Genomic DNA, 14,067 nt, shown 5'->3' on the forward strand with positions numbered 1-14,067 from the left:
TCTGCTGTCTTACATGTTTTAAAGGCATAGGACTAAATTATGCCAAGGATTCTGACCTATAGGTGGGTGTATATAACACTATTGTTAATAAGCTCCTTAGCTTCTGTATTGTCATTACAATCGGTTTCTTTGAATACAGTTTTTAGTGGCACACCTTTCTGAAAGATGGTGGAGCCAAAATTGCTAGAGACCTGTAAGTTTCTGCTTGATGGGTACCTATTGGAGATGGTCTAGAAAGTGCCATATTCTGAGTTCTTTCCAGTCCTAATGTAAATCTGTGACCAGTATGTTCATGTGTCTGTCTATTTAAGGGTTTATGTAATTCAGTCTCCTCTATGTTGGGTGTCTAAATGCTATAATGTTGCTACTCTATTCAGTTTTCATACATACAGGGATGCTCATAAAATGCCATCGATTCAGAGCTGCTGGAACAGTTTTTATAGTGGGGGTGCTGAGAGCCATTTAACCAAACAATAAGCCCTGTATATGATGGAAACCACTTCAAGCCAGGAGGTGCAGCAGCACCCCTAATTCTAGTACCTATGCATAGATTAGCTTTCTGGATAATTCCAAGTTCTCCTAGGTCTTCGCTTCAAAACAGTTGAAGAATAAAGTGCTTCCTCCACTAGGTGGCAAAAGAAACAAGTGTGTGTTAGATAAAGGAAAATGTCTGGAGTAAGATACAGACTAACACGGCTGCTACTCTAAAACCTGGAGTAAGATAAGTGACTAAGGATGACTGGTATATCTGCTATGCATGTAGAATTGAGCTAGTCAATGTTTTATGACTGAAAAATGGGGTTTTACAGGAAAATGTCACTTCTGGCTACATTTTGTTTTTCAATGGGAAATGTTTAAATGCAACAATGTTTTTGGTTTGAGGTGCACTTTTCATCTTGTTTTTTTTTTCCAAAACGGAAATGAAACAACAATTTCTATTAAACTTGAAATGAAACAAATTTTCAGACTTCCTGTGAAAAGTGTGTGTGGGGATGGGGGAGAAACAAAATAAAAAAACCCTGAAATTTCTTGCAGGGAAACCCCCCCTCAGTTTTACAAGCAGTCCTCATGTCTGGTGAAATTCATCCCCGTGCAGAGGGATGGCATGAGACCTAGGTATGATCCTAGTCTCATTTAAGCCCTTAAAGTGACTTTAAAGACCATAATCCCTTATGGGGGTGTATGTCATTGTGAAACTGTATTGCTCTTTTTTTCTGCATAGTGCACTTTTTTTAAAATGTCAAAGAACTCCACCTATGTGCAGAGCTAGTGGCCATTTTGTTTTTAGCATTACGGCAGCTTGTTTGAGGGGGGCTCACACACTGTGCTCTCTCTCACCTGCACCCCAAACTTTACTTCTGTTCATTCTTGTTGTTGTTTTCTTTAATTTTAAAACAGTCATTCTGACTGAATGCAAAATTCGACAGGGGTAAGTGGATAGCACTCCCTTGAATTCAATGGAGTTGCTTTCATTTACACCAGCATAGAATCTGGCCCTGGAAGTGTATCTTGGTGTGCAAAACAAAATAAGAAACTCAGAGCAGAACGTGATAACACATACCCTGCTAGTAACAGCTGGTACATCATAGGGTAACAACCTACTTCTGCTACAGTCTAATGGTCTTACTACTTTAGCTCAAGCACAGCCCTTTAGCTCAAGCCCTACTAACCATACATACAGGGAATCATTCTACTAACACTTATTTTATTTGGTTCCAACAATGAATTAGGATCCACATGGCATGTCCCCAAAAAAGTGCCAGATAAGGATCACATCAGCTCACTCGCCTAGTATAACACTAAAGATGATGTATCCTAGTCAATAAGACTCTGCCACCCAGTATCTCATCTAATGTTCCAGATAAAATTAAGTGGAAAGAGAAATAGATACAACCTTTCTCTCACCCTTTGCCTACCTTGTCTATTTAGATTGTAAACTCTGAGTAAGGACTGTCTTTTATTTTATATTTGTACAGCACAATAGGGTCCCAATAGCAGTTGCAGTCCTGTAGGTGCCACCATAATACAAATGAATGATACAGTGCTGAACGAGACTGCATAAAGATTGAGACATCAAAACACAGTTTTACCATTAAGTATGTTTATCATAATAGAGTCAAATGCAGTTTTCCCACGTACATAATATTACAAGCAGAATGTTATTTTCCCGTGAACAGAGTTTTTGTATCAATTCCAAAAATAAGTTTTGCATTTTAGCATTGTTCGATCTTCTTAGAGACAAACCTCCATTTTGCAATAACTGCTAAAATGAGACCAGAAATGAAGATCAAATGACACAGAAGGATCTTAAACAGACCTTTAGAAAGGGCAAGTGCATTCAGGCCTCTGAACTGATGGCCTTTCCGGAAGGTAACGTATCACATGTATTAGTGAACAATAATTAATTGTATTTAATATACTCTTGGAGTGAGATTGACAGACATAAATATGAAGACCAGCCTGTGATATCGTAATGATAGAATATCTGAAGCTTAGGCAGATGCGGAGTAGGGTGTGAATAACTAAGCCTTTCCTTATATAGTACGTACTTTCCCTAAGGACTGATTCAAAACTTACTGAAGTCAATGGAGATACTGCAATTGACCTGAATGGACTTTGGTTCAAGGTCCTCGTGAACAAATGCTAGACTTAACTGAATCATTACAATAAAGGCTTGTATCAGGGTGAGTACCTAAAGGGAAATCAAACCGTTCAATAATTAAAGGGACACTGTATAAAAAACATGGGTTGCATTGGTTTGAACTAGTGTCAATGGTGGATTCTCTGTAACTTGGAGTCTTTAAACCATGATTTGAGGACTTGGGTAACTCAGCCAGAGGTTAGGGGTCTGTTACAGGCAGGACCGGCTTTAGGCCAATTCAGCCGATTCGGCTGAATTGGGCCCCGCGCCAAGAGGGCCCCACGCTGCAGCTGTCCACCCCGCCCCCAGCTCACTTCCCCCTCCTCCCCTCCCCTGCACGCCCCGCCCCCTCCCCTGCTTCCCGCGAATCAGAGATTTGCGGGAAGTCTGAGAGGAAGCAGGGGCGGGCCAGAAGCACGAGGTAAGCTGGGTTGGGGGCGGGAGAAGGGCTCCGGGGAGGCGCGGCCCGTTCCTGCAGGCCCCAGTGGCTCTGGCCCGGCTCGGCTCCCCCCCGTCCCCCCCGCGGCGCGGCTCGGCTCCCCCCCGTCCCCCCCGCGGCGCGGCTCGGCTCCCCCCCGTTCCACCCCCCCCACGGCGCGGCGGGGCTCGGGTCCCCCCGTTCCACCCCCCCCACGGCGCGGCGGGGCTCGGGTCCCCCCGTTCCCCCCCCGCGGCGCGGCTCGGGTCCTGGGGGCGGGGCTTGCAGCAAGCCCCGCCCCCAGGAATCGGGCCCCGCTCTTGCTAAAGCCGGCCCTGGTTACAGGAGTGGGTAGGTGAGGTTCTGTGGCCTGCAATGTGCAGGAGGTCAGACTAGATGATCATGATGGTCCCCTCTGGCCTTAAAGTCTGTCTTTCCACTCTTACCCATGTTGAGTAGTCGCTGATTCTGCAAACAATTCCATTAAGAACGAGTAGGACTGCTTGTGGAGTATGCTGCTCCACAACATGTGTCTGGATGCTAGCATCTGGTCCTCTACTTAAAAAACCTAACTGTTAATAATTACAGCTTGGATTAACAGCTGTGCAGAGGATGGAAGTTCTGTTTTGTGTAGGATTTTGAGACTTCAACATTTAGCTTTGTTCTAAATCGGAGTAAAAACCCACCATTCTGAAATTCTCTGAAAATGACGCATTCATTTCAGGTTGGTTTAAACAATACATTATGACACAATTGTTTAATTTTGACTCTTGTCATTTCATTTTATTATATTTTAATATAATACAAGTCACCGCAAAACAAAAATCAAAATGTGTTATTCTGAAAATGTCAATCCCATTTTGATATTGTTGGAGCTTTTCCCCCCCGATTCTCTTCTAAAAGGAAATTCCACTGCAAACAACCAAGTCTTGCAAAGCATTTTGATTTGATGGACCTGTATGTTCTCACAAAATATGGTTCTATCAAAGTTTCTCTGGCCAGCTGAGACTTTCAAAAATGAAATGGAAAAAAGAATTTACACTATTTAGTTTGCAATGTTGTTGTAGCTGTGTGGGCCCCAGGATATGACACACACACACACACACAGGGGTGAGGTAATAGCTTTCATTGGACCAACTTCCGTTTGGTGACAGAGACCAGTTTTTGAGCTCCACAGCGCTGTTCTTCAGTTTAGCATTTCACTGTGGTTGGTTAATGAAACTATGCTGGTTAATTTCACCTGCTGTTTATTTTCCATTTCAGTTCCTGTTCCCCTGTACTAGCCTGATTGTAAAGCCTGTACTCGCCCTGATCAGTACTTGCTCCCAGAGCAGACCCACTGGATACAACAGGACTGCATGGAGCAGCTGTTGGTGGTGGGCAAGGATGTGGGGTTTGGCTGCGGAGGCCAAAGTTCATCCTCCATTTGCAAGGTGGAGTTCTGGTGTAGACAGCACAGAGCAGATCAGACAGTGGATGCCGTAAGCTGCAGTCTGCCTCTGCCTCCGGTCTTATATTATTTTTATTCAAGCATCCCATAACTGTTAAGTATGAGCTCCATCCTTAATAAGAATAACAGCACAGGGGTCAGAAGCAACAGAGGGTCCTGTGGCACCTTTAAGACTAACAGAAGTATTGGACCATAAGCTTTCGTGGGTGAATGCCCAGTTTGTCAGACGCAAGCACAGGGGTTATTTGTGTGAGAAAGCACTTAACCAGATGAGTGAGGGTTACACAATTTGCCCTACCTTTTTAATCTTGAAAACCTTTCTTTCTAGTAAAACCCCTTTGTTCCACTATATAAAATAAATGTTGGGTCTGAAGTATTGTTGACAGCATCCCTTTTGTTACATGCAAAGTGACATTTTCAGAAGATGTTGGGGGAGATTTTCAAAGGGCAGTTATCAGAGTAACAGCCGTGTTAGTCTGTATCCGCAAAAAGAAGAACAGGAGTACTTGTGGCACCTTAGAGACTAACAAATTTATTAGTCTCTAAGGTGCCACAAGTACTCCTGTTCTTCTTTTTAAAGGGCAGTTAGGCACCCAACTCATTGAAAGTCAATGGGAGTTAGGCGAGTGTGCACAGGCTAGTGGACAAAGCACTGGACTTGGACTCAGGAGACCAAGGTGCTATTCCTGGCTCTGCCACTGCTCTGCTGAGTGACCATGGGTAAGTCACTTTGCCTACTTGTGCCTCAGTTTTCCCCATCTATAAAATGGGGATAATGATCCTAACCTCTTTAGTAATGCACTTTGAGATCTACTGAGGGCAGTGCTCAATGTTATTTGTGCCTTTGAAAATCTCCCTCTGCCCAAATTTTGTCTTTACACTCACTGTGTAGAATACGTGGTGATGGCGAAGAGAAATAGAGGCATTGGGTGGTGCTCATTTCAGAGAGCAGTGCTGCCCGGTTCTCCAGCTGGGAAGGGCTCTGAAGTGACATCCTGTTTGCTAAAAGTCTATGTTCTTGAAGTCTACTGAACACCGGAATCGGCCATCCATGAACCTGGAGCATATAAAGTTTGGCAAACACGGGCAGGTGTGGTGTTGGCGTTTTCCAAGGAAAGGGACCTTGAGCAGAAAATGGAAGAGACAAAAGACACTGCAAAGAATGTCAGAACTTCAACCACAGAGCAATGCTAGGAAAATCCTTGGCTGGGTGAAACAGACTCCTCCCTGTCTTCCTGTTGGGGTTTCATGTCCAGTGACAATGGGCCAAATCCTGAAGTTCTTTACTCTGGCCCCAATCCAGCAAAGCACTTAAGCTAATGGATAATGTTGGCCATGTGAGTAATTCCCACTGGCTTCAATAGGACTGATCAGGTGCAGTATTGTCAATGCCAAGTGTTCAAAACTCAGGAGTCAAGCCCCCAAAACTCAGGAACTTGGCTGGACAAATCACAAGCCTTTTAAAAAAAGATTGGCTTATTTAATTAGCCTCATAGTTTCTGAGTTTTTAGGGGGCACCCGGGTCTTGTTTAACCAGCTTTTCTCTACAACCATGGGGGTTAGCAACTGCCTCTTTTTAAAATGGAAGCTGAGGTTCTCACATAATGGCATGACTCCAAGAGCTGGGGCCTTGTGAAAAAACACCCACTGCTACCCGACTGGAAAATAAAATGGTCAGAGTTGGCAACCCTGCAAATCAAAGCCTAATCCCCCTCCCTGACAATGGGATTCCTGGCAAGAGTAAAGGGTTGCAGGATTGGGCGCTTGATCCTGACTTGGGTATCCTCATTAAGCTCATTTGGACCAAAGCCATCTGAGGCTCTCAACTCAAAACTCCTTAGTCATGAGTGAATTTAGCCTGGCAACTCTTGAGAGTAGGTTGACCAGGTGTCTGGTTTTGGACCGGAAAACTGAGTCAAAAAGGGATCCTGGTGGTTCCAGTCAGCACTGCTGACTTTGCCATTAACTGTCCGGTTGGCGGTGCCACCCTGCCATGTAGCAGGGCTGGCAGGCTTCCTGTTAGCCGCCACGCGGCTCCCAGGGTGGGAAGCAGCCGCCATGTCCGGCTCCTAGCCTTAGGAGTGACCGGGGGGGGAAGGGGGAGTGCGCGTGCTGCCCCACCCACAGGCGCAACTCCCATTGGCTGGGTCAGGGCAGATGAGGAACTAGCGTGAGCACGACTCGCGCGTGCTCAGCAGGTGGCTGTTGAGGGGTCGCCTGCTGTCGGGTGTCTTGATTGTACAGGTGGAGAAGTACAGTTCCCCTTTGGATCCTCCCTTAAAACATGCTAGTTTCACAGCCCTGCCTGCATGATCCCCTGCCCAGCCATTCCACACTGTCTGCCGCTTGGGCTGTCCTCTCACCTCTCACGTGCATCGGTGTTAGGCTGTCATCCCTTAGGGATGGGGGCCTGGTCACTGTACGTGTTCTGAACAGAGCTCCCTGTGCTCTGTCGTCAAGTAGAGCCCCATTCAGTGCCTTGCAGTACATTGCACGGCGAGTCATGAGCTGAGCTGGGAACAGAACCCAAGGGCCCTGCATCAGAGCCCACTGCTTTCACTAGTGGACAATGCTGCCTCTTTCCCTTGAATCTAAGAACCAGCATTTTCACACTGGGGTGCGTAAAGTTAGGCCTTTAAAGTGGGGGTGGAGGGGCTAAGGCACTCAATCCCCCTTGAAAGTCACTTTGGCTGCTTTGACAATCCCAGTGGGCAGTGACCTAAGAACAGCTTGACTTTCAGAGGTGCTGGGGCCTGTAGGAGGCCCCCTATCTGTTTGTCTCATTCTGTTCTAGTTTACTTTTCATAGATTTAGAGATTCCAAGGCCAGAAGGGACCACTGTGATCCTCAAGTCTGACCCGCTGTATCTCACAGGCTAGAGAACTGCCCCATAATAATTCCTAGAGCAGATATGGTAGGAAAACATCCATCGTGATTTAAAAATGGTCAGTGATGGAGAATCCACTGTGACCCTTGGTAAATTGTTTCAGTGGTTAATTACCTCCCCTGTTAAAAAATGTATGCCTTATTCCCAGCCTGAATTTGTCTAGCTTTAACTTCCTCCCTGTTGTTACAGGGACCAGAGAGCCAGACCTTCCGCTGGTGTGAGCTGGTGTAGCTCCATTGAAGTCAGCCATGTTGCCTGCATTCGGACCCACCCGCAATGAGTACACATCATTCCCAAGAGAGTTCACTAAACTTTAACATCAGAATCCCATTTATATACTTGCCAAACTCCACCTTCAAATCACTTGGGTTGTTTGACTCCTCACTATTTTTACTGGGAGGCTGTTCCAGAACCTCTGTCCTCTGATGATTAAAAACCTGCTTCTAATTTCCAGCCTCAGTTTATTCCTGGCCAGTTTATCCTCAGTTGTTCTTGTACCAACGCTGTCCATTAGCTTCAACAGCTCTTCTCCCTCCCTGATATTTATCCCCTGATGTCTTTAGAGAGCCCTGGGAACCCCTTGACTGTCTGTAATATATAATCTCAGGCAAGCTCTCTGCTTTCCCCGGCATGGTTCAAATTTGCTTCTAAGCCTTCACCTGCCACTCGAACTGCTGAGTCATTGCTCCATCTCCTGGTGGATTTAGCACTCACTGGAGAGTAGTGGCTGGGCCCCATGTAAATTAACTGGGTTTTGCTGTTGATTTTTTGGGGGAGAGGGTCAGGATTTCACCCCTGGGTTCTATTCCTAACTCCACCAGTGGCTGCGTGACTCTAGGCTATGCAGTGTTGTAGCTGTGTCGGTCCTAGGACGTCAGAGAGACGAGATGGGTGAGCTAATATCTCTTATTGGTAAGAGAGACCTGCTTTTGAGCCACAGTTGCTCAAGCTTGTCTCTCTTCTCCACCCCCCCCCACCCCAGAAGTTGGTCCAATAAAAGATATCACCTTGCCCATCTCATCTCTCTGATCCTGGGCTACTCACTTAGGGCTAGATGTTCAAAAGAACATGGCATCTGTTTGGGCGGTAGAATAAACGGACAGATTTCTGCAACAGCTTGGCACGCTGGCCCCAGCTGTGCCCTTGGCAATGCTGGCCTGGAGCCTCTGATTATTCAGCCATTACAGGAGTAGTCTCATTGAATAAAGGTTGCAGAATCTAGCCCACTGTGCCTCAGTTTCCCCTAGCTTTAACATGCGGATAATGCCTCCCTCAGGGGGAGACTTATACAGCACATGGAGGGCCTCAATAATGAAAGGGGCTGAGCGGGGCAAATTATTGAGATAAACTATCCCTTGGCTATCAACAGCAATTGTTTCGCTGTTTTTGCTGAAAATTAGGGGACACCATGAGATTCAACATTAGAACAGCCAGGGTGGAAAGGGCCTGGATTCCCCAATGTCTTCAACTTCCTCCTTCGCCTCTCCTCCATTTGTCCTTCTCATCCCCCATCCTCTCTCCCTCCTTTCTGGTATTAAATGGAAAGGTGAGGAGCTGATAGATGTTTATCTCCTGTCTTTTCAAAACAATCCCTTATGAAATTTAAGCCTCCAGCATTTATCTTTATTTCCCCTTCGTGGTGATTTTAATAAAGTCTGATTCCTTTTGAATCTTCCCCATCTCCTGCAGGCTGATCCCGGGCAGAAAGCCCTGCATTGTTTACTGAGTCTCCCTCCCATGAGATCAATATCTGAGGAGTTATTAGCAGAGTCCCTCAAAGGCCTTAACAACTGGTTCTAAGTACTCCCACTTTGGGGTAATCCTAAGGCTTTTGTGTTGCGTGCTGAACAAAGCCACCGAGTTTTGAAGGTTCACAGACGTTATCCTGGCTTCTGGTTTGCTTTGTTGAGTATTTAGAATTCAATCTCAAGTGACAAAAGCACCTTTCTTTAAATAAACTGAATGCACAGATTGAGCCCCCTGGAGCCACGTGCATCGCACTAGTTGAGCTGTTAAACAGGCTTGTACAGCTCTGGCCATAGGTCAGCTGTGACCCGTAGAAGCTGTGACAGGTTGATGTTAGTAGAGCGCTGTTTGAGGATCTAGCTGGAAGCGCGAGTGGTCATGGTAGGGGAAGCCGGGTGTCAGGACTCCTGGATTCTCTTTTCAGCTTTGCACATTTGGGTAAGCCTCTGTGTGCTGATGCAAATATGCGGAAACCGAGGCACAGATTAGGCACCACAGGCCATGCAGGGATTTTCTCAGAGTTTGAGAGCAGAGCCCAGGGTGCTTGGGTCCCAGACCAGTGCCTGCCCCACTGGCATATACATCCACAGATGGATGGCATTGTGCATCCTGATCCCTGAAAGTCCTTCAGACTACAGCGTGGTATATTAAACTGTAAAAATTACAAGCTGTCACTTTAAATCCTAAGGGATTTCCTGGTCTTGCTAGTAGGCTAGGGGGCTTTGTAGGGACATCTGCAATTGGAGTCCCACTGCAGAGAGCCAGTCTAGAGTAAGCTAGGATGAGTTGTGCCTCTGTTTTAGGGAGCAGCCTGTTTTCTCTCTCTCTCTCTCTTTTTGGGTTCTTCTATGTTTATTGAGAAATAAGGTTACGTTGCAACCTTCCTGCAAGAGAATTCTCTGTGTATGCCATGAACATACCTTATAGTATCTGGTTAGCAGGGTTATAGCACTGCCTAGACTAATGCGATGTGCTATTTTTTTTTTAAAAAAGCTAGCTTTGAACTCATCCCTCCCACAGAAGAGTAGATCTAGAAAATATAGATGCAGCAGTATTGAATAAGATCAGCCCCTGGGCCATTGCTTAGACTAGGCTGTGAAAGGGTTAAGGCTGCTGGGCCATACCTTGTGACTGAATGGGTGGCATTCATCTCCTTCCTGTCCCAGCGGAGTGCACATCCTGAGCCCTCGAAGCCACAGGCTGATTGCACAGCATGTCCCAGCTCCACACTGCAGATCCCTCTCACACGCCTAATGGGGAGGCAAAACAAACACCAATTAGCCAGAGGTGCATTCAGATAGGCTTTAGTGTGTGCCAGGGAAAATTCCTGTTCCAGGAGGATAGGTAAATAAGTCAAGCTGAGCTGGGCGGGCAAGCGCTTCAAAGACAGGCATCAATTCTTAATCGGAACAAGAGACACTGTAAAAGCCACACATCTCAGGTTAAGTTGATGAGGGCTTGTGATGAGAGCGAGAATCTGATTCTGTCTAGAATGGCTTTACATGAGCTCTTCTGACGCGTTCTGGACTCAGATGCCAACAGAAAGGAAAGGTCTTTGTGCTCCTGCGGCTGACAATTATGATCTACAAGGTGAGCTAGGGAAGCCAGCCATGCTGAGTTCAGGGCAGCCCAGCATTAAACCAATGGCTACATAATAAAATAGCCACTTATTTGTTTGCATTACAGTCAGGGATCAGGACCCTGGCGGAAATCAGTGTTGCTCCCATTGAAATTAACAGCCACGCTGATTTACACCGGCTGAGGATCTGGCCCCAAATCTTTCAATCTCCAGAATCTGGGAGCCAAAAACTAAAAGCTGGGAACAGGTAACATGTAACTGCAGATCATGGTTCTAGGCCCAAATATTCTAGGAAATGCTGAGAGCTAAAGGAAGTTATTTTCTTTTGACAATCTGTACAGATTTTAACTTTGGAAAGTAGGGATCCAATTATGTATTTGATTTGAAAAGTGTCCCTACCTGGCATTCTTATTTCCTGTATCCAAACTCACCAAGCTACTGTACGGTGCAGAGTGACAGAATGCTCCACTTACACTGGTTTGAGACATTTGGCTAATATCAAGCAAGCTGATACCAATTAGGGAGACCAGACAGCAAGTGTGAAAAATCAGGACTGGGGTGCGGGGGTAATAGGAGCCTATATAAGAAAAAGCCCCAAATATCAGAACTGTCCCTATAAAATCGGTACATCCGGTCACCCTAATACCAATCAATGGGATATTGGCCTGAGAAAGGGCTGCAGGTTTTAGCTTCTCAGCTGCTAAAATTACACGTATGGCTAGAATCTGATCCCCTCCCTCACACAGCCTGGGCCTTTATTTCAAAAGTGATCCTACTGAAATCAGTGCGAGTTTTTTGCTGCTTTTGAGAATCTTTACAGTTTACTTGGTGGTGGAGTGTCATAATTCTAGGGCTAACTTTTTTTTTTTTTTTTTTTTTTAGTGTACCATTTAGGAATGAATGAAATGAAGTGAAAAAGGCCTTTGTTCTGTATGCTTTATCAGATTAAGAATAGCCACTAGATTTTAAAAGGAAGAATATTGGAGTTCCCAACGGAAACCAGTGGGATAGGATTGCAATCTCTTCTGGATTATTTACGTGTGTGTGTATTGAGAGAGACAGACAGAGGAACTATAAAAGTTTCAATTTTTAAAACAAACTAGATTTGATCAGTAAGATGTAAAAAATGTAAACTTTTTAGAAGGAGAGCCTGATGCTGATCGTATTTAAGTCAATGGTAAAACTCCCAGCGGTGGGACCAGGGTAGGGCTCAACTTGCACAGAAAGGCAGGTGTGAATTTATTTTTTTGCGGGGACGTGGGGAAACAAATTGTTCATTCCTTTTTTGAAATGAAGTTCTCTTCTTTAAACAATTTCTTGGACATAAGAAGTCTCCACTACAAATTTATTTGCAGGGAGAAGAAAGAGATAGTCTAGGATTTGCTTTCTGTCACGAGAAAGTGAATCCGCTTTTTCGTATTTTAATCCTTTTCCGAATTCATGTCTCTGAAATGGAAAACAAGGGAAGCCAGGAGTTTAAAATGTAAAGAAACGTAAGGGACTGTGGAGTGATGCTCAGGCATCTCACTATTCCTCTGTGCTTGGACATCAGCCTGGCCCCTCCAACAGCTCAGAGTTCACTGTAACCCAAGAGCAGTTTAATAATATCATGCTCTCACATAAGCAGAATTTATACAATGCAAATGAATACTATTTAAATATATTAGGATACATTTTGCCTCTCTCCTTTTCTCTTTAAATTTGGATCTTTTCTCTTGAGAGAATCTCTTAATTCTTTGGCTATAAATTAACGAGACTGACATTGATTAGGACACTAGGGCAGATAGGCTCCATTGAAGTCAATGTAGCCTAGGACAGCTTATGCCAGCTGAGGATCAGGGCCTCTTTCTGAAGCTGCTCTGTTCCTATCACATCTAGTGAAGTCAGTGACGGTTTGGGATGCTCAGTACCTCCTGAGATCAAAGCCCCCAAAATGCTCATGGGCCGGTGTCTATTAACACATCCTGACCTTTGTGTTGAGTTTGTTAGAACTTGATATTTTTCTCAGCTTGAAAACTTTTTAACATTTCTCCCCTCCCCTCTTTGACTCAAATACCAGTTTATGGCATGCTAGTGTTATGAACAAGAGCCAACAATTCCCCAGCCTGACTTTTATCTGCATACATTTCTCTCTCTAGATTCATAGCTGATAGAGTATAAAAGATTATCAGTGAGTAAGAATTTAGTGTTTAGTCTAACTCATAAAAAGTACTGGATTCTTGTCTCATTTTGGAAAGAATTTAATTAGATACGAGTGATCACAGCTCAAAAAAAACATGTATAATTAAAACCATTATTTGTGTTACTAATAAACCTCTACAGAAACCAAACAAATGTAAAAATCATAACACATTTTCCCATATTTATTCTATTTCTTTAATTTTTTTTCTATAACTTTCTGCGCAAATGCAGGGGTGGGGAATCAAGTCTGTTTCACTTTTGTTTATAGTCAGTGTCATTTTCAGATTCACTGAGCAGCAAGTGCTGCTGGAGGAATGTTTATTTAGTTCAAACTAAGAGTTTCCATCAGAAATAGAAAATTAAAACCACGCAAGCATTTCTCTTGGGTTTAGGATTGCTTATTTTTTATCACTGATATGTTGGGACCAAAATGTGAGTTAATACACACATAATGATATTTCATCATAATTAATATAAAGACATGCTTTGAAGATATAAGCACAGTATACATTTTTGCTGTTCGTATTCTTATTTGAGCTTTCAGGAGGAAATCAGAAAATAAATATTTTCACTGCTAGAAGATGTGATTGTCTTCTCCGATCTTAGGGAATCTTGTACCACCCACATCTCAGAAGGAATATAAGATCTCAAACATGTTCAGATGTCACATTAGATAGGCAAGAAAGTCAGACTTACCCCAGTGATGACTGCACATTTGTAAAAAGTTATTAAAAGGAAGAAGCACAAGATTTGGATGACCATTTTCATGGTGACTAGGAAAATAAGGAAACTCTTTTCTCTCTGGTGTGTCAGAGTAACAGTGCGGTGTTTGAAGTCCTTGTCCCCTTTCTCCTCGCTCTCCTCCTGATGAGATCTGAGAGCACCCTCCCTCGCCTGGCTCTGTATATAACATCTCAGCCCCTTCAATCTCCTTCACTGATGTGATGTTTTTTCTGATGATCTCAGAATAGGCAGATGAGACCCAACTCTGCTGATGTAAAAAAAAAAAAAAAAAATTAATAAACTAGAATGAGGAGAAGACGATCATTCTACCCTTACAAATTCTGCAGTTTTTAAATGATTTAGAAATATCTGGATTTGTTTTAAAGTGTCCTCCTATAGTCACTATAAATTTGTGTTATAATAAAATTAAGGGTTTGCACCT

The 14,067-nt window shown here is 44.2% G+C and overlaps 1 protein-coding gene across 1 annotated transcript; it reads right to left on the reverse strand.

Annotated features, from left to right (window-relative positions):
* Nucleotides 1-5,511: 5,511 nt before the first annotated feature.
* On the reverse strand, nucleotides 5,512-13,775 carry PROK1 (prokineticin 1). Its single transcript, XM_054028744.1, has 3 exons — nucleotides 13,599-13,775; nucleotides 10,267-10,392; nucleotides 5,512-5,631 (listed from the first exon to the last, which is right to left on the reverse strand). The coding sequence occupies exons 1-3, from the start codon at nucleotides 13,668-13,670 to the stop codon at nucleotides 5,512-5,514; spliced, it is 318 nt and encodes a 105-aa protein (XP_053884719.1). The 5' UTR covers nucleotides 13,671-13,775.
* Nucleotides 13,776-14,067: the final 292 nt, after the last annotated feature.

The sequence above is a fragment of the Malaclemys terrapin genome, chromosome 4 (genome assembly GCF_027887155.1).
Source record: "Malaclemys terrapin pileata isolate rMalTer1 chromosome 4, rMalTer1.hap1, whole genome shotgun sequence".
Lineage (NCBI taxonomy): Eukaryota > Metazoa > Chordata > Testudines > Emydidae > Malaclemys > Malaclemys terrapin.